Source organism: Clarias gariepinus, chromosome 17 (assembly GCF_024256425.1).
Source record: "Clarias gariepinus isolate MV-2021 ecotype Netherlands chromosome 17, CGAR_prim_01v2, whole genome shotgun sequence".
NCBI classification, from domain to species: Eukaryota; Metazoa; Chordata; class Actinopteri; order Siluriformes; family Clariidae; genus Clarias; species Clarias gariepinus.
Window position 1 is genome coordinate 8150759 of NC_071116.1, and position 19976 is coordinate 8170734.

The 19976-nt window shown below is 38.3% G+C and overlaps 1 protein-coding gene across 2 annotated transcripts; it reads left to right on the top strand.

The window, feature by feature from the left end:
• The first annotated feature begins 142 nt into the window (after nt 1–142).
• Nucleotides 143–19668, top strand: LOC128505631 (huntingtin-interacting protein 1-related protein). 2 transcript variants are annotated; one of them, XM_053476157.1, is made up of 37 exons: nt 143–276; nt 962–1051; nt 1144–1207; nt 2626–2768; nt 3810–3866; nt 3979–4059; nt 4146–4222; nt 4317–4378; nt 5009–5149; nt 5404–5461; nt 5560–5635; nt 6574–6699; nt 6784–6833; nt 6931–6979; nt 7100–7277; nt 8415–8503; nt 8604–8720; nt 9081–9182; nt 9278–9472; nt 9742–9852; nt 9935–10129; nt 10388–10498; nt 10913–11107; nt 11431–11578; nt 11667–11753; nt 11846–11953; nt 15563–15699; nt 15974–16084; nt 16608–16666; nt 16766–16796; nt 17156–17218; nt 17299–17399; nt 17862–17967; nt 18140–18263; nt 18603–18664; nt 18784–19041; nt 19147–19668. In XM_053476157.1, exons 2-37 carry the CDS (start codon nt 971–973, stop codon nt 19153–19155), a joined length of 3762 nt encoding a protein of 1253 aa, XP_053332132.1. In that variant the 5' UTR covers nt 143–276; nt 962–970; the 3' UTR covers nt 19156–19668. The 2 variants fall into 2 exon arrangements, with proteins under 2 accessions (XP_053332132.1, XP_053332133.1); XM_053476158.1 differs by having other exon boundaries at nt 10394–10498.
• Nucleotides 19669–19976: the final 308 nt, after the last annotated feature.

Genomic DNA, 19976 nt, shown 5'->3' on the forward strand with positions numbered 1-19976 from the left:
TGAAGTACCCATGTATAAACTGTTAAACCTGTCTTGCAAGATGGCTTCAATGGTGTTCCTTGTTTCGTCATTCCAGTTTCGTTGTCATTAGACCTGTTTTTAAAAGTGAACTCTCCAGTGTGAGTTTTGATATTTTTAAACTGGAGGAACAGTTCAGGGGTTCTCACTTGTAGACTTTATGCCTGTGTACTGTGGATGCCACCTGTCATTAGTTAAAGCAAGCTTTTCGGATATTTGACAGACCACTCTCCGGGATTTGGGAACAACAACAAAAAGGTATTTCTTAAAAAAAAAAAAAACTTATATTAAGTGTGAAATGTTGAGCTTTGAGTTCCTGAGATATAATATACATAATTGTTATAATAATCTTAGATGTAATAATGCCTTAATGCCTAAAAATGTATGACTTAAATATTTTCAAAACTTTTGATTATTTTTTAAAGTAATATTAGGGAAAAATAAACAGGACATATTTATTTTGCTTAAAAATTAATGAAGTTAGTTAAGACTTTATTTGTCACATATACATTACAGCACAATGAGATTCCTTCTTCGCATATCCCAGCATAACTGGGGTCAGAGAGCAGGCTCAGCCATGATACAGCACCTCTGGAGCAGATAGGGTTAGGGGCCTTGCTCAAGGACCCAACAGTGGCAACCTGGCTGAGCTGGGGATTAAGCCACCAATCTTCTGATCAGTTACTTATCGCCTTAGTCCTCTATGCCACCACTGCACAATTAAATAACTTTAATATTTTAATATAAGTAATATGTTACAGTAGACACATTTAATTATGCTTGCAAATGATTAAAGCTAGTTGATGCAGGGTATGAAACAGTACTTTGTCTCCCTTGTGTAGTACAGTACATATCCAACACTGGGTCATTTACGACAGCACCAGAATCATAATTTGTATTGGCTTTACTGTCTGACCAGTCGATTTCATTGTAATTCTAACAGGACTGAAAAATGTCAAAAGAGAAAAATGAAAAAAAGGACAAATCCGAGAAAGCTTTGGCAGCAGAAAAGGAACAATTTGTCAAACTTCAGGTACATACAGTATATGCCATCGTATTGCAGTTTACCAGCTACTGTAGAGTTTTTAACCTAAAATCAAGTTAATGATATTTTCTTTTTTACAGCTGCAGAGCATTTCAAAGTGCATAACCCCCACTGAAGCTCCAATAAAGGAGAGATATGGCCGCAGTATCTTTTTAAGTGTTTTCCTTTTTTTATTTTCTTGTGGTGTAAGTTGGGGAAGTAAAATACTTGTAAAAATGAAAACTGTGCAGTTTTAAAAGAAAACTGTCTGATAAGTATTATTGTGCCTGTTTTTAGACTGTTTTTAGACTGTACACAACTGCAAAACCCAGCAGTCTTTATTACATTTTTGTCACAAAATTGATCTGTTACAGATCAAACGTTTCTTACTTTATTGATATACAACTATATAAAACTATTTGATTTTTTTTTTTATTTGTAATGTTTGGTAAAGACTTATTGACTCAATGTAATGTGACTCAATAATGCAAAAGTAACAAAAACATTTAGAACAAAATTTATACTGAAAATAAGGGCAGTACTGGTTATTTGTTCCTTAAAAAATAATGGCCTCCCAGGAACTTCTGCAATGACCCAAACATGGCAATCCGAGAGGTTAGGACTGTATAGGGGATGCATCAGTAACTTCCACCCATGTTCCTGTAAATTGCAAGTGGTGCTGGTGAAAAAATGTGTGTACAGTTTCCACAGACATTTTCATCGCTGAATGTTCATGGAAAGGACTGCAGTGGGCTCTGAGGCATCTCAGCAGGATCGTCGTTCACAGACGTACAGCCTTCTTTTAAAACATTTGCATGTTTTATTGCGGCTAAAAGTCTTTTGTAAATGTCATATGGGTTTTATGCCTTCCTTCTTGAGAAAGTTCATCGCAAGTTTCTCAGTCTCCGCTAATCAAAAGCATGACTGCAACAAAGTGCTACTGACACTATACTTTGCTGTGTGGGTAGTGGTCTCAGGGTGAATATGTGTGTAAGAAACTGTAACAAATTCATAATGTTATTTTTAAGGGGTAGTATTTCAGTTTTCAGTTACTGTGCTGAACACCTACCACCCAAAAAGGAAAGTCTCTTATCTTAAGTAATTTGCATTTATTAAATTTACACAGCTGACCTGTCCAACGTTTTAACCACTGAGCTACCTCGGGGTATAAGAGATGGGGTAGAAGCAACTGTTAGAGGACATGCCCTGATTTTTTTTAGATGTGCTTAAATATTAGAACTTGGACATGCAGTTGAATCTTAGGCGCAAGGTATGGTGTGCAAACCAGTGTAAGAGGACCTGAGATGGCTAAGATGTCTGTGTTTAGGCAATCAGTGATGTTGTTTAGTGTTAAGTAACCTAACAGTATGGTTGGGTCAGTGTTTATGGTACACGAGATGGTAAGAAGATTGGTGTTCGGGGCTTGGTGTTTAAATTTCTTTCGGGATCAATAAAATCTATCTACCTGAATGTTTGGATTGGGGATAAAGTGTAGAGTATGTGGTTGAACCCTAGAGAAAACTTTATAAAGAGATGATATTAGAACAGCATGTCAGCATGGCCATTCCTTAACATTACCACAGATATCCTATTAGGAACACATTGGGAAAATGGAGCCGTTGTTTTCTGGTCCCATGCTGTAAGTTTGCCTCTGGCCAGCAATGCCATCCTCAGCTGGAAGTTCTGCCATATGGTTCATAAACTCCTACGTGACGGCCATCCTAATGTGAGTGCTTCTAATTTTTCCAACACTTGACACCATTAAACATGCCAGAGGTGGGTGTGTGACAGTACACAGGTATGACTTTCTAATCCATCCATTCATCTTCAATTGCTTATCCAAAGTCAGGTCGCGGGGGTAGCAGTTCCAGCAGGGAACCCCAAACTTCCCTAACCACAGATGTCCACCACAAGTGACATTCCACATCCCCAGAGCCAGCTTTTGCCACCTGGGTCTGGTCCGTTGAGGCCCTTGGCCTTCACTGCTACCCAAATAACAGCGCACCCAACCCCATCAGTTTTTCTCGCAGGGGTGGGTCCATAAGAAGAACAGGGGTCCATGTTGCTCTTTTGGGCTTTGCTCGATTGGGCCCCGTGGCAGACCCGCAAAACGACACAAAGAGCAGGCTGAGCGTTGAGCAGCCAGAGAAAATGGAATTTTAACCTCTCTAATGAGACTTGCTTTTGCTATACACATGCGCTATACACACACGAATACAGACGCAAAATAAAATGTTTTACGCGCACACACACACATGGTCGCAGTGTTACAGCAAACAGTACACGCGTGCACGAATGTTGAGAGACGCGCACTAAGACCCAGCAGGGGAGGCGATTACCCACAATTTCACAGCGCAAAAGAGAGAAAAAATATTGTCTCAGTTGTGATCACGTGACATTCAGTGTCAAAGAAAGAAGCGCATGCGTGATACATGATACTCGGTACTCAGAAACCAAGACTTGTTCGTTTTCCAAGTCAAAATCATTAAAAATCTTTGCTTGTCCTACATAACGCTCGCAAACCACATTACTCGCAATCTGAGGTCCCACTGTACTGTGTTTTTCACACCTACTACAGTTGAATCTTTCCCTAGTGTGCTACTGGCTTTTACAACAAATGTCACACATTACATTTGTAATAGTATCATTTTACTGCCAGTCATCTAACAGTTTAAGGTTATAAAACGTTTGAACATTGCAGTCTGCTATGGTTGAATGTATGCTCATGGCCTTGTCATAACCACATTTCTTTTGGTACAAATTTCAGACCCTGGGAGACAGCAAAGGAAATGTCCCAAACATTCGGCAAATGGGAAATTTATGGGTAGGGGATTAAAAAACTAACACCTACTACCTTTACATTGATTTAGATTTTGTAAGACATTGTTAATCAAAAATATTTACATAAATTTTATTTATTGGTGTTTGATTTCTAGGGGAGCCTCCATGATCGATATGGTCACATTGTGGCTTTGTATGCAAAGTTCCTGTGCATCAAAATTGATTTTCATTGCAAGGTGAGAACAAACATCCCTCTCTATTAAAACAGAAATTACTTAATTGTTCTTATTGGAAAAAAATATTATTCACATTGTCTTAACAGCACAAAACAATTCCGCCAAATCTTGAAGCCCCTGACGAGGTCATTGAGAGGGCTATTGCGGTTGATATAAACGAAGTGTGAGTATTTGTATGTAGTTTAGGTGTTCTTTAAATTAAAATAAATTTCCTAATAAAGGGTCTTTGAAGGAATGTGAATTTGTTTTGCGTTCAGGTTTGAAACCACTGGTGAGGTGCTAGACTATATGGATGCTGCGCTTGTGTTAGAAGAAACAGGTAAATGAATCTAATCTGACCTCTCTGTGAACATTTCAAATTCAAATTTTATTTGTCACATACACAGTCATACACAGTACGATATGCAGTGAAATGCTTACACGACTGCCAGTGAACTTAAAAAATAAAATCTTATACATAAGAAAATAAATATGAATAAAAGAAATACGTTAAGAATAAAAATTAAATAGTAAAATATACTGTACAAAAAATATACTGTTATAAAAGAAATACGTTAGAAAATAAGATTAGCTAGTGAAATGAGAACAAAATATCAATATAACAGATGTAGAAATATAGAAAAGAAAATAGAAATTTGTCAAAACAGAAATTTAGAAGTTTTAAATGGCTCTGGTGTGCAAATATGCATAAAAAGTGACCCTTGTAAGTGTCTTATTTAAAGTCATTTGTGCAGTGGTCCATAGATGAAAATATAAATATGATAAAGTGTCTTATTAAATTGATTTGTGCAGTGATCCCTAGATGAAAATATGAAAATATAAAAAAATTATTAAAATTATCTATTATTATCTATTATTAAAATTGCGATATTAAGGCTAATAGCAAGGATTTATACAGTATAATGTGCCTAAAATACTTCCCATGTCCTTTTTCAATATTCCGTTGCAGTTTTCAGACAACTTGAATCGAACAATACAAGCTCGACGACTACAGTGGGTCAGTGCCGCCTGGCTCCTCTGGTCCCGCTCATCCAAGACTGCAGCCCTCTCTATCACTTCCTCGTCAAGCTCCTGTTCAAGTTACACAGCAGTGAGTAGATTTTTGTTTTCATAACTCATCTATCTTTACAGCAATTAGAAGTTGCCTCTGTGTTGTAACACTACAAAGTGAGTGAAGGGATGAAGGGGCAAATATGAACATTATGCCATGCATTGCTTTTCTCTTTAACACATTTTCACGGGTTCAAAATTATACACTCGTTCACCGGACTTGACTTTTCTAATGGTGTTAGAACATATTATGTGGTTTTTATCTGTACTAAATATAAGTTTTGGGTATTAAAGGAATACCCATGGATGCTCTGTTGGGCCATCGTGAGCGATTTCGTAACCAGTTTACCAGGTAAGCACTGTTTTTGCTCTCAATGATTAATGATTTTGAAGTTTGTATGAAGTTTGTTATCATTAATGTGGCGTTTTCTTCTTTTTGTCGCCCCCCAGCCTTTCTCAGTTTTTTAAGAAAGCCAGGAGCATGGAGTTCTTTAAAGCCATTATACAGATTCCTGATTTTCCTGATGTAAGCTTATAAACATATCTATGTCAGAAAATTATGCGTGAGCTACAAGTACAATAACTGTTGTTGAGTCCACATCTAAAATTTATAGTCGCTTAAATTAAGTAAAAAATACAGATGAAAAAATCTCCTTATTTCTCTCTCAGATCATTCTTTGCTTATTTATTTGAAATTGTATTACTCATAACTAAATATTTCTAAGCTAATCAGAATTAATCATTGTGCCTTAGAAGCATATGTTAGCAACTTTCTAAATGTTTGAAAGAAAAGTTGTAACTGTTACAAATTTCATAATTTTTTTATGAAAGCTTGTCCTGAAGTGATTTATTCCTCTAATACCATACTATAGTAATGTGCAAATGTACTTTGTAATCAGTTTATAGTGGCACTTGATCTTGTTTAACAGAAAGGATGTACTTGATATCATTTGCATTATAACAGTTACAGTATACTGTATACGTACTCACAGTTATAACCTGACTTTCTTATAAAATTAATAGGAAAGAAAAACACCACTTCTAATGTTACCAGCAAACTAGAAAGTTAAAAGGTCTTCGTCTTAAAGACTCTGTCGAGATGGAAAACTTACAAAATGTTGACACACTAAAACCTTCTATAAATATTAGCATAAAATAAATAAATAATCTTCTTACTGAATGTTAATTGACTACACATTTTATAATGTTTATTATAAAAAATGTGAATACTGTACTATACTGTAGAAATGATTTTCAATCAGAATGAGCTTTTTAATATAAACCTGTGATTTAAATTAGAGCTGTGACTTCTATCAAAGCTGCTCTTAGAGAAAATTAATCAGCACCTTCTGAACAATCAAATTTAAAAATTTAGTAGCACTGAGATATAAATATTAGACTGTGACCTGGTTGTCCGAACATAGATACTGTAATAGCTAACGCACATATATTTTATATGTACAGTCTCCCCCAAACTTCCTGCGTGCAGCTTCAATGGCTGATTATGTCAAGCCAGTGGTGGTTCATAATCAGTTTCTAGAGGACGATGATGCAGAGACTCAGGTGGACGTTGCAGAAGGATACTCAATGGTATGCTCATTTGTTGTGGCTGAGTTTTTGAATGTAATCTTCCATGACTGTGCATAACTCCATATTTCAAATCTCTCTCAACAGTTCCATTCTTTAAACCAGTACAACCCACTAAATGATAGACCTTTTCAAAGGTAACATACTTTTATTTCATGCAAAAATTTACATACAGCAAATGATTTACCTCCTTTTCATTTTTGGAGTCTACTATGATTCTTTATACATCCTTAGAGAGAAAGATGAAGCAATGAGTCCTGAAGTTGAGCTGTTTAAAGCAGAGGTAAAACTAGCAGAAGTAAATAATAAACACTTACAGTAATTTACACACTGGGGAAAGTGTCTAGGAGTTTGCTAGTGAGTGAATCTCTAAAGAATTAATTTTATTCATTTCTGCATGCAGGCTCAGCGTGCTGTCGTTCACCTGAAAGACCAAGTGAATAAGTTGGAGGCGGAGCTGGAAGACCAACGCACTCACAAGCAGATGGCCATGGTGGAGAACGAGCAGCTGCGCATGGAGGTGGAAGCATTAAGGGCACAGACAGCGATCGCGGCGAGTATGCAGGCCTCCATAGATGACGGTGAGTCGTCCTTTCTATACAGACGTCCCTCTATGGAGAATAGTTTTGTGCATACCAATCAAAGGCCTTTGTTCTACCTTGGTTTTAAATTTTACACAAAATTTATGCTCACAAGTATTTTTTTTCAGAAGTTGATTCGTATTTCTTCATTTAAAAAAAATTTTAAATTAAATTATGTAGACGGTGGCATGGTGATGTAGTGGATAGCATTTCGCCTTGCACCTCCAGGGTCCTGGTTCGATTCCCGCCTCTGTGTGCATGGAGTTTGCATGTTGTCCCTGTGCTTGGTGGGTTTCCTCTAGGTATTCCAGTTTCCTCCCACAGTTCAAAGACATTGAAATTAGGCTAATTCGCATTCCCAAATTGCCCGTAGTGTGCGAATGAGTGCGTATATGTGTCTGCCCTGCAATGAATTGTACATCACCTCATGCCTCAAGTCTCCTGGGATAGTCTCTAGGCCCCCCGCGACCCTGTATACAGGATAAATCGGTATAGACTAGAGTGAGTAAATGATGTAAATTAAATGAAAGAAATATGAACTAATGTTTTACTGTAACCTGCAAAGTGCCTAAAGATACAATAAAAAAATGGTTGTTTATGTAACAACCTCATCAGCAAGGAACCGCATTTCCCCTCTCATCTGTTTCAATCTTTTAGCATTCAGCATCACCAGTATACTAATCACCGGCCTGATCATCTTTCTTCATCCGCACCTGTTTCTTACTGGTTCATGCTTTAAGTTAGAGTGTTTTCTTAATGTGTGAATGATTTCTAGGTCGCTTGTGGCTTAACAAACTAAAAACATGACACTGGTCAGATATGGGGATCAGACTGAAAATCAAATTCAAAAACTTGCCAAAAATTAGAGTAACAAGAGTCATTCTAAAAGCCTGGAGAACTATTGCTCAAGACTACATTCCAAAAATAAAAAATGCAAGAAAGTGCATTCTGAATATGAAGAAATAAGGGGTGACTCAAGTTCTGTATAAGAAAAATGCAGGTTGAAATAATGCATGTTGTACTTTGTTATAAGTGTGACCGTGTATTTAGAAGTTTAACACTTTACCACATTAATCTGCAAAACAATCTCTGTTATTCAACACAGCAATGAAACAGTACATTTATCTGCATCCGTAGGCCGAGTTCAAACTGCCCAGATGCATTTCACTCGACTTAAAGAAAAACACGCCGAGCTGGTCACCAGGCACGCTGATCTCATGAGAAAGGTGCTCATTGTTATATCAGTGTCCATTTTATAGAGACTGAATTGCAGCCAGAGTTGAAAATCTGTGCTTAGGCTGGGTGTAACACTTTGGTTTGTGTCAGAATGCAGACATGGTGAAGCAGCTGGCCAGCACTCAGCAAGCTCAGGAGGAGCTGGTCGTGGTCAAGCAGCAGATTGCAGAAGAATTTGAGCAGCTTAAACAGGAGAACAGTACCAAGGTTGAACTTGCTTAAAGTTTTCCATGTAATAGCATGTTTCTGCAGGCGCTGTATTAAAAGCGGCACTTAAAAATTGACATTTAAAATCTTATCCATAACATATTACCAACACACATTATATATATGTTTGCTAGTTACAGTAGTTTGCTAGTTTTTTGATCTGTTCTTGCATTGCCTAGGTTATATTGTTTAATTTATAGTATCTATTAGTATCAGTGTTGAAACTCATTATTCAATAATAATGTATATGACTTATGATAATGCTCATAAAACCATAATTAATTTATTCGTAGACTATACATTGGTCATTAATGTGCCTCACCACTATACTGTATTAAGCAGCTGTACTATGATATCTAGCTTGAAGCACAAAAGGCAGAAATCATTCAGTTGAGACAAGAACTCCAGACTGGAAAAGCTGAAATAATAAATGTCCAGAGTGCACTTCAGAGCAAAGAAAAGGTCGGTCCCATTGTGCCACTGATACGCTTTTTCATTCCTTTCACATTCATTTTTTGCTCCTTAATCTCATTATCTTGTCTTCATGCGGCTTCTAGACAGGAGATCAGCTAAGCAGTGTGTTGGTGGGACTTCAAGCTGAGAAGGAAACGTTGATGCGTTCTCTGAAAGAGCAGGAGGCTGAGCTTGCTAACCTGCGCCAGAGCTCTCAGCTGAACCAGACGACGCTGCAGCAGGAGCGAGAGAAGACCCAGAGAGAGATGAGCGTCCTGCAGAGCCAACTACAAGAAAAAGTGAGTGGTGTGTTGAAATATGTTGTAGGTATTGAATTTTACAGTATTGTTATAGTTTGTTAATTAGACTCCAGAATATCTGAGATCTTTTTACTTTGTAGAAATAACTTTTTTAGAAATAAGTTTTTCATGTTTTACAACTTAGCCCCTGGACATTTTAAATCCTCCTTAACAGAAGAAAAAGAAAGATATTGACCAGTTGATATATCTATATTAAAAGACCATGAATATATATGAATATTTCATATAATTTATTAATTTTTTTACAGGTGAGTCGAGAACAGGAGCAGCAAATTGAGTTGGAGAAGCTAAAACGAGAGCTGGAGTTAAAAAGAGCAGAAGCACTGACAGTACAGAGCGCACTACAGAGCAAAGAGGCGGTGGGGATTTGCTTACATCACATAATAAGTGCGCTTTATTCCTCACAGATTTTTGGTGATTTTAATTATATGTTCATCCTAGGCAGGAGATCAGCTGAGCAGTGTGTTGGTGGGGCTTCAGGCCGAGAGGGAAACACTGATGCGTTCTCTGAAAGACCAGGAGGCCGAGCTTGCTAAACTACGCCAGGCTGCTCAGCTGCACCAGATCACACTGCAGCAGGAGAGGGATAAATACCAGAGAGAGATCGACTCCCTGAAAAGCCAACTACAGGAAAAAGTGAGTCAAGTACTGAAAATATAAACTGATGTGAAGAATAATTGAGTTGGCCATAGTACAAATAAAAGATGAGGTCCATGCTGCACAATCATCAGAAATAATCAGTTTTCTCATTACAACACCCGTATTTAATCATGTGCTCATTTTAAATGTTGAGACAAACACAGTTATCCTGGTACAGTCTAAGTGTTTGCGTTCTCCCTGGCTGTGCAGGACGAAGTGTGTGATGTATTTGTGTATTTGTTTATGTATTGCCAGCTGCAGCGGGAGCAGCAGCAGCAGCTGGAAATCGCTCAGTTGAAACGAGAGTTAGAGGAGAGGAGGGCAGAAGCGGCGAGCGCTCAAAGTGCTCTTCACAGCAAGGAGACGGTAGCTGGGTTTCTCCTAATTTACTTTAGTCCCACACACAGAACTGTTAGAAGTTTAAACATTGACCTACAGGGTGCAGTATATACCATTATATGTAATTCATTTGGCTTTGTTCTAGGTTAATAATTAAAGATGATGTATGTGTTAGGGGTTTCAGTAAAGATTATATTAAATGTTAGCTTTGTTTGGATTTGTCTGGATTTCATTGTATACAATAATCTAAAGATATACCTACTCTAAAGCATGCACACACCAAACACATGATAAACAATTCTACTTTGTGTAAGTACAATGTACAATTGTACAGTGTACAATGACTGGGATGAAGTGCTTTTTCCTAATTGATATATTTGATAATTATCCTGTTTTAATAAGCATAATGTCCTGTTTTTTTGTTTGTTCTGTGGGTTTTAGGCAGGGCATGAGATGAGCAGTGTGTTGGTGGGGCTACAGGCTCAAAAGGAAACACTGATGCGTTCTCTGAAAGAACAGGAGGCTGAGCTTGCTAATCTTCGCCAGGCTGCTCAAACGGACCAGACCATGATGCAGCAGGAGCGAGAGAGGTCCCAGAGAGAGATGAGCGCTCTGCAGAGCCAACTACAGGCCAAGGTCAAGCATCTAGGGATTACTGAACATGAATGTTGTGTAAAAAACAAATTTCATATTATTACTATTTTGCAGATGAAGTAATTTCAAATAGGTTTTAGGTTTTAATCACAATTTGAGTTTTGCTAATTTCCTCCAGCTGGGTCGTCTAAGACATGCATAGTCGGGCGTCAGGTATTTAAATTGAGTAGTTTGTATTCAATACAGTTGAAATTCACGTCAGACATGTGAGGAAAAAAATCATCCATGGCCTTTTGTGTGTCTGGTGTTGAGATGAATGGTAAATGCTTCATCAGTACATTTGACTGGTGTGTGTGTGTGATCAGTTGAGCCGGGAGTCGGAGCTCCAGCAGAAGCTTCAGGAGGAGCAGTTTTGCTTATTGCAATGCGCTGTGGTGGAGGCAGAGGGCATTATATTAGACGCCCTGGCCAAAGTGGACGACCCCATGCACGTGCGCTGTGTTTGCACTCCTGGTATGCTTCTTAAGCAATCACCACTAATATACTGTAAATACAAAAACTGATACTCTTTCCTAACCTAAATTTGTCCTTGTGATACCAGAGTATTTAATCAATCGAGCAGAGACCACTCTGGTGTCCATTGACAAGATGCAGCTAAGTCATGCTGGGTACCTAAAAAATCTGGACGGTAAGGTTTAAACTGTTACATGCATAAGGTTTTTTTTTACAGAATATTTTGTAAAAGATTCAGTACATCTATTCATAATCTGTTCCTTGCAGATGCCAGTGGGCTGTTGAGATCTGTGACTCAGTTTTCCCACCTTGCAGCAGACACTATTGTTAACGGAGCTGCTGCGTCCCACTCTGCACCTACTGACCAGGCTGATAGTAAGAACACACTATCATGAATGATTAAAACATGAAAGGTGGTGAGGAAAAATTATGGGATATAATTGGAGGCTGGGATTACAAGAGTGAGTCAAAAATGATCTGCATGCCTCTGAGTAGCGCAGTGGTAAAGTGCTCTCAGGTATTCCCGGGTGATGCTGTAATCTCTCGCAGCCGGAGGTCTTGAGAGAGCTGATTGGCCGAGCTCTCTCAGAGGGGAGGGATGAGAGGTATTTAGTACTCCCACATTAATCATGGCTCTACAGCCAATCATGGGCGTCTGTAAGCTCGCAAGTGGAAGGAGCGGATAGCGCTGTCCTCCGAGTGTGTTACGCCGCCCCCAACAGTGCGTGAGCAAGCAGTTCGAAAAGATGTGGTTGGCTGGTTGGGAGAAAACACGTGATAGTCGTCGGCCCTCCTGGCTGAGTGGTAGTAGCCTTAATGTGGAAGCTTTAATGATGGGGAGGAATTGGACATGACTTAATAATGGGGAAAAGATCTGCACTCTGGTTATATTAGAACTTGTGTTAGCCGCACTGTATTATCTCAAGGCTGCTGTCTTCCCAGTCACTGCTGTGCAGGTGTGAACATGTTACATCACTTCATTTATAACTGTAGAGCGAGCAAAAACGGATACCCAATTTGAGATTTGCACCAAAGAAGAGCAGTGATTTGTTTTTTGTGGTCTGAGGGTGTACCTGGCACCAAAAAAACTAATGGAAGGGCTTAAAACAGAAGTGTTTGGATATTCAAACAAAATTTGGACTGAAATCCCAGCCTAATGAAATAATACGAATGCTTTTACTCACCCTGGTATTTACCCATCCCTTCTTTCACTGGCTGGGGTCAAAGCAAAGGGTCAGCCATTATACGGCACCCTTGGGGCAGACAGGGTTAAGTGCTCAGAATCCTCCAAATATTAGATAGAGAAATTTTACATTAGATTGAGTATGTAGTATCGCAGTATCGCATTCCTTCAATTTTGAATTCAATTCAATTTAATTCAATTTTATTTGTATAGTGCTTTTAGCAATTGTCATTGCCGCAAAGCAGCTTTACACAATCAAAATAATTATTTAAGTTTGTATGAAATGTGAATGTGTATGAATCAAAATGGTCAGTGGACCGAGGACGACAGTGGCAAGAAAAAACTCCCTGAGATGGTAATAGGAAGAACCCTTGAGAGGAACCAGACTCAACAGGGAACCCATCCTCATTTGGGTGAAACAGAAAGCAGTAAATGATCTGCATTTATACAGTGTGTTAGGTGGCAGGCAGTTCAGCTATAATAGCTGATGTTAATTGATGTTAATATGGAGTCCAGGTAGTTATTGAAGACTCAGGTAGACTTGTAGGAAGTTCCAGTCCTGAACAGTTGCCAACACCAGTCAAGGCCAGAACCATCTTCTAGGTAGAGAGAATCATCCCCAGACGCATCCCAAAGAGACACACGGGGGATCCATGTGACGAGATCTCCAACCAGAAGCGGGGCACCGGGATGGGTTAGACAGGCAGAGGAAGTCTGAATCACTGGCAGCTCAGGAATGACATGTGTAGCTCGACAGAGAAAGAAAAGAGTGAAAGGGGGAGACAGGGGGAGAGAGGAAAGAGAAAGAGGGGGAGAAAGAGAAGAAGAGGAGAGATGGCAGTTAGGTATGGTCACAGTCACACAATGTATAATGTGAATGTATATTAACTGTAGAGTGCAAGCAGAGACTCCGGCAGGACTAACTATGACAGCATAACTAAAAGGAAGAGCCAACACAAACATGAGGGCTTCCTGAGATGTAAAGCAAACAATCACCTCACCGTCAGCAAACCTGAGTGATCAATGAGAGTGAGGAAGACAGCATCTAATACCAGTTCACAACATACCAGTTCACCATAATACTCTACGTCCATGAGTCCCCCAGATCTGCTCCTTTACCTAAGGCAAATCTATTTATAAAAATGCTTCATTAAATAAATAGGTTTTTAGCCTGGACTTAAACACTGAGACTGTGTCTGAGTCCCGAAGACTATTTGGAAGACTATTCCATAATTTTGGGGCTTTGTAAGAAAAAGCTCTCACATTTTTCATAATACGCGGTACTGACAGGCAGCCTGCATCCTTTGATCGAAGTAGGCGTGGCAGTTCATAAGACATTAGTAGTGCATTAGTAGTAATGCAGTGAAGATAAGATGTGCTCATATGTTCTGGTTCCAGTGAGGACTCTCGCTGCTGCATTCTGGACTAGCTGAAGCTTATTTATGCATCTATCTGAACAACCAGACAGTAAGGCATTACAATAGTCCAACCTAGAGGTGATAAAAGCATGAACTAGTTTTTCTGCATCGTTTAGCAACAATATATTTCTTACCTTGCCAATATATTTCTGAGGTGAAAGAATGCTATCCTGGTAATATTATCTACATGAGCTTCAAATGAAAGTCTGGAATCTATAATCACACCAAGGTCTTTTACTGTTGCACTTGATGGAACAGAAAGACCATCTAAAGTTATGGTGTGATCTAAAATTTTACTCCTAGCTGTATGCGGTCCTATGACTAGAACTTCTGTCTTATCCGGATTAAGCAGAAGGAAGTTAATTAGCATCCAGTTTCTTATGTCCTGCACACATTTCTCATCAGGTTTTGCTGAGACATATAACTGTGTGTCATCAGCATAACAATGAAAACTAATACCATGCTTAGGGATTATGTTGCCCAGAGGAAGCATGTAAAGGGAAAAAAGCAGTGGAAAAAACCTGCGGAACGCCAAACTCCACTAGAGAACATGCAGAATAATTACCATTTAAGTCTACATACTGATAACGATCGGTCAGATAGGATCTGAGCCAGGAGAGGGCTGTACCCTTAATTCCTACTACATTTTCTAATCTGTGAAGAAGAATAGCGTGATCAATGGTGTCAAAAGCTGCACTGAGGTCGAGTAATACAAGCATAGTTACACAACCCTGATCAGAGGCCAATAGGAGGTCATTTACTACTTTAACGAGTGCTGTCTCTGTGCTATGATGAGGCCTAAATCCTGACTGATACAGTTCATGTATGCCATTTCTATGTAGATATAAGCATAGCTGCTCCGCTACTATCTTTTCCAGAATCTTAGAGATAAAGGGGAGGTTTGATATTGGTCTGTAACTGGACAGCTGACAGGGGTCAAGGTCAGGTTTCTTAATTATTGGTTTGATAACTGCTAATTTAAAAGATTTTGGAACATATCCAATGCTGAGTAAAGAATTAATTATTCTCAACAGGAGTTCTGTTATTGCTGGTACTATCTGTTTTAGAAAATGTGTCGGTACAGGATCTAATATACAGGTTAATGAATTTGCAGAAGAGATGAGTGAAATTAGTTCATTCTCTTTAAGGGGAGTAAAGTATTCCAGGTTCTGATCTGACATGGCTAGATTAACATCTGCATCAATTACATTGTTCGGTTTCAAAGCCTCAATTTCATGCCTTATATTTACAATTTTATTATTAAAAAAGTTTATGAAGTCCTCACTATTGCATGATGTTGTTGTGGAGATTTCTGCAGTGGTCTTATTTCTGGTTACTTTGACTCAATTTAAAACTCTATTTTATCACTAACTCTCTCTGCAGGGCTGACGGATAACTGCAGAGACTGTGCCACTCACTGTCTGCAGTTCCTTAAAGAGCTTAAGCTGAAGGCCACACTGCAGGGGGCTGACCCAAGTGCCATCCGCTACACAGTCCAGCGCATCCTCAACCAAGCCACTGTGAGTGTGTGTGTGTTTGTCTGGATTATTGGAGAACTGTGGCCAAAACAGTGTTTAGTTTTTGCTGAAGTACGTAGACAGCCATGCTTTCTAGAGAATAAGATGCAACATCTGTTTATTATAAAATATACCAGTTTGACATAATGGCTGAATAATCGGTGCGATGTAACGTCCTGCTTTTTATGCCTCGATTTTGAGTCATGTCCTCGATGTTCTCGAAAGTTGAATTATTTAATAGTATTAAATCGGACTAACCAGGGACTGATCTCTGCAGGATTTACGACACAGTAACGCAGATATACAGAAAGCAGAATTGGCAGACATGGTGGATAAAGAGATGACTGCAACCTCCACTGCTATTGAGGATGCTGTTCTGAGGATGGATGTAAGAGATCAGTCATGGATTACTAAATAATATACTGCATAACTAACTAGGCCACCATTATGTGTTTACTGTAATGATCATGGTACTGAAGTTATTCAAGTTATTAGTTATTGCTTATGTAAGCAAAAGCAAAAAAAAAACATTAGGATGATTTTATCGTGAAATAATTATCCTTGAAATGGTATCACGCTTGTAGCCTGACGAAGTTGTCTATTTTCCTATAGCAAAATGTTTCAGAGTGTTTTTGTAGCTTGTTACCATGCTGTTTCTCTTTACATTACCTTTGTTTAGCTTTTACTGATTAGTATAAGTTTTGTAAAGGATTAGTTAAGTTTTTGTTTAGTAGTTAGTTATTTATTTATACAAGTTATTAGTATGAATAACTGATAATAATCTGTGAATGTAAGGGTCAAATGTTTCTGTTAGATGTGTTCCAGTACGAGAAAGTAATAGACAAATGATAGCCTAAATGATCATTTTCCATCACCATAGTATAATTTATATTTCTGCTTATGTTTCGCAGGAAATATTAAGCCAAGCAAGAAGAGATACATCAGGATTAAAATTGGAAGTTAACCAAAGGTTAGTTTTGGGATTCGATCAGTTCAATCCTGCAACGTGGTTTTGTTCTGTTTTAATGTTTTATCTAATTTTGCGTTATTTTCCACATTTTCTGCTCAGCATCCTCGGTTCCTGCTCTGATCTGATGAAAGTAAGTCTTATGCACTTAAACAGGGCCACATTGTTACTGGATTTATCACATGCCCTCATTTGACAGACCTGATTTTAAAGCAAATAGAAGGTGTTCAAGTCAAACCAGACTCGAAATGGTGAAATTTCGCCCGGGACTTAGACTTAAAGCATACCTACCTTGGTGATATCAAAGCACTAGTGAAATGCTAGAATAAGTGCATTAGTGTAGCAGGGGATTATATAGAGAAATAAAGTTAGTTTTTACTCTCATATCTCTTATCAAAAGTCCTGCTTTGACTTGAACACTCTTGGTACCCAGGATTTAAAACAGGTTATGGTAACTGGAAAAATTCAGCTCACCATGCATGTTTCCTACAGGCCATACACATGTTGGTCACAGCAGCCACAGATTTACAGAAGGACATTGTGGAAAGTGGTCGGGTAGGTTAACAAATACAATAGATAGAGGATGAAGAGGAGGAATTTTGTAGAAGGTTCTTACTGAACTCGTTTCTTCACAGGGAGCTGGTTCTGTGAAAGACTTCTATGCCAAGAATTCCTGCTGGACTGAGGGGCTTATCTCTGCCTCCAAAGCTGTAGGATGGGGAGCCACACAGATGGTGTAAGTGCACTCAAACCTGCCTTTGTGATTATACTGATTGTTGTTAATTGCTGGATGTAAAAATAAATCTGTCAAAAAAATTAAATGTTCTTAAGAAACAAATGTTTTGTGTGCACTTGACAAACCTTATTGGAAGAAACGTAGCATACCGTACGTATAACGTAGCCCATGTTCTCTCTCTTTCTTTCTCTCTCTCACTTACACACATATTTGTTTTCACTTTGCATGTATTTAAATGTTACACGATTAAGCAGAGAAATCTTATTTTATCCTTTCTTAGTTTTACATTTATAGACTATTGATTATTCTCTCGTCACTACCTGCCATCAATGCCATATATTAACCAGACCTTATTTTTAGTGTTCACTCCCTAGTGTTGGGTCGATGAGCGTGTTTGTGTCAGATACACATGCAGATAATTATATTCATGCAGAATAAATTAATTTCATTCCTATTACCTAGTGATTCTGCTGACAAAGTCGTGACAGACCGAGGCAAATATGAGGAACTGATCGTGTGCTCCCATGAGATTGCTGCCAGCACTGCCCAGCTCGTAGCTGCCTCTAAGGTAAAACTAAGAAACTAAAGGTTAATAAAATTAAATAAATATTCCCAATTTATAATGTATTGTACATTTTGAAGTACAGGTAAAACACAGTTAACATATCATCAGAGATTCTTTTCTTTACTTGGAACATGGTGTTATTTTTAGTTTGAATACGGTTTCTTTATTACTGCAGGTAAAGACAGATCGAAGTAATAAGAAACTTAATACGCTTCTGCAAGCCTCACGACATGTAAATGATATGGCTGCAGTCGTTGTGACTTCAACAAAAGCTGGACAGATGCAAATAGAAGAAAAGGGTAAGTTACGGATTTTTGCAGCATAAGAAAACTTATGAACGCAGTATTTACTGACTGTCCAGCTTTCAGAGATGTACCCAAGTGTCAAGCCATTTAAAAGCCATAAAGGGTTGGAAAAAAGGTTTCATGTTTTGAAATTCTGCTTTAAAAAGAAAGAAGTGTAAGGGTGATGAAATAAAGTGTAACAGTAGCAAATTAAACATAAAAATAATCATGCCAATTACTTAGCATTTTATTTCTTGAAATTTCTGGTATCACCAATAGTGGCGCATCCTGATATGCACCCTATATGATTTTAGATGCAATGTTAGATTGACTCTATGTATTGGCACTTCACAGATCCCATGGATTTTTCAGACATGTCCCTGATCAAGCTGAAGACGGAGGAAATGGAATCTCAGGTAATTCAACCCAGGTTACTTATGGAATTTTGCATTCCATGAGCGTGCATTATTGAAACACATAACAGAACAATTAGATTCACTTACCTTATATGTGTCAATGATGCGGATTTGCATAGGTGAAGGTGTTAGAGCTGGAGAATCAGCTGTCAGTTGAGCGCCAGCGACTGGGCGAGCTAAGGAAAAAGCACTACGAGTTGGCTGGAGTTTCTCTTGATCAGACTGCGGAGAGTGATTTCGATGGGTTTGTTGGTGTTCTACCTCCACCAGTGCCTGAGCCACCGCTGCCTGAACAACCCAAACTCGAGCCTTCTAAAAACCCACCAGCTAAAAAATCTTCAATTTTCCATAAATCTGGCAGCCTCCTTAGAAACAAGGTAAATCTGCTATACTTTTAACTTTGACGATAGTATTACTGCATTTATTTTTGCTGAACTTGGTGTTTGATCCTTTTTTTTTTTTTTTTTTTTACTTCTTTGCAGTTCAGATGAAGCCTTTGTGAAGACTGTACAGTGGAGAAGTCAATTTGACTTAAACGTTTTAACTTTTTTTTTTTTACTTTCATTCATTTATTTAATTTTGATAATGGCTTAATTCTGTTTAGAATTGCAATCCATCCGGAGCCTAGGACAGGAACACTGGATGTGAGATGGGAATTCACACTAGATGGGGAAGAATTCAATCACAAGACACCATGCACACATACTGACATACTCACTCACTTTGTAAGAGATACATAATTACAAATTTGCCTACCAGATTTTTTGGGGTGGGAACCAGTGATCTCTGAGGTAAATTCATGTGGGAAACCTGTTTGTATAAACCTTACTTAATTACAGTAATCTTGCTTTTTAAAGCAAGTATATTATTTCCTGTTATAACTATTTTGTAAACATATTTAATGAAAAATCTGTGATTAATATTATTAAAGCTTATACCATTGTTATGAGCACAACACCTCCCATCTTCTTTATTCTTGTACATGTTTAAATAAAAAAAGGAATACTCTTTTACCAATAAATTAATTTTGACCATACACCCTAGACAGGATTGTGCCAATGCATTACAGGGCTCATACACACTCACTACGGATAACACAGATATCATACATACATTATATACATACACATTATATGGACAAGATTAATTGGCCAAACCTGCAATGACAATATGTATCCAGTACTTCAATATGGAGTTGGTTCCCCTTTTGCAGCTATAACAGCTTCCACTCTTCTTGGAGAGCTGTCCACAAGATTTTGGAGTGGTTCTTGTGGAATTCATGGCCATTCATTCTGTAGAACATTAATGAGGT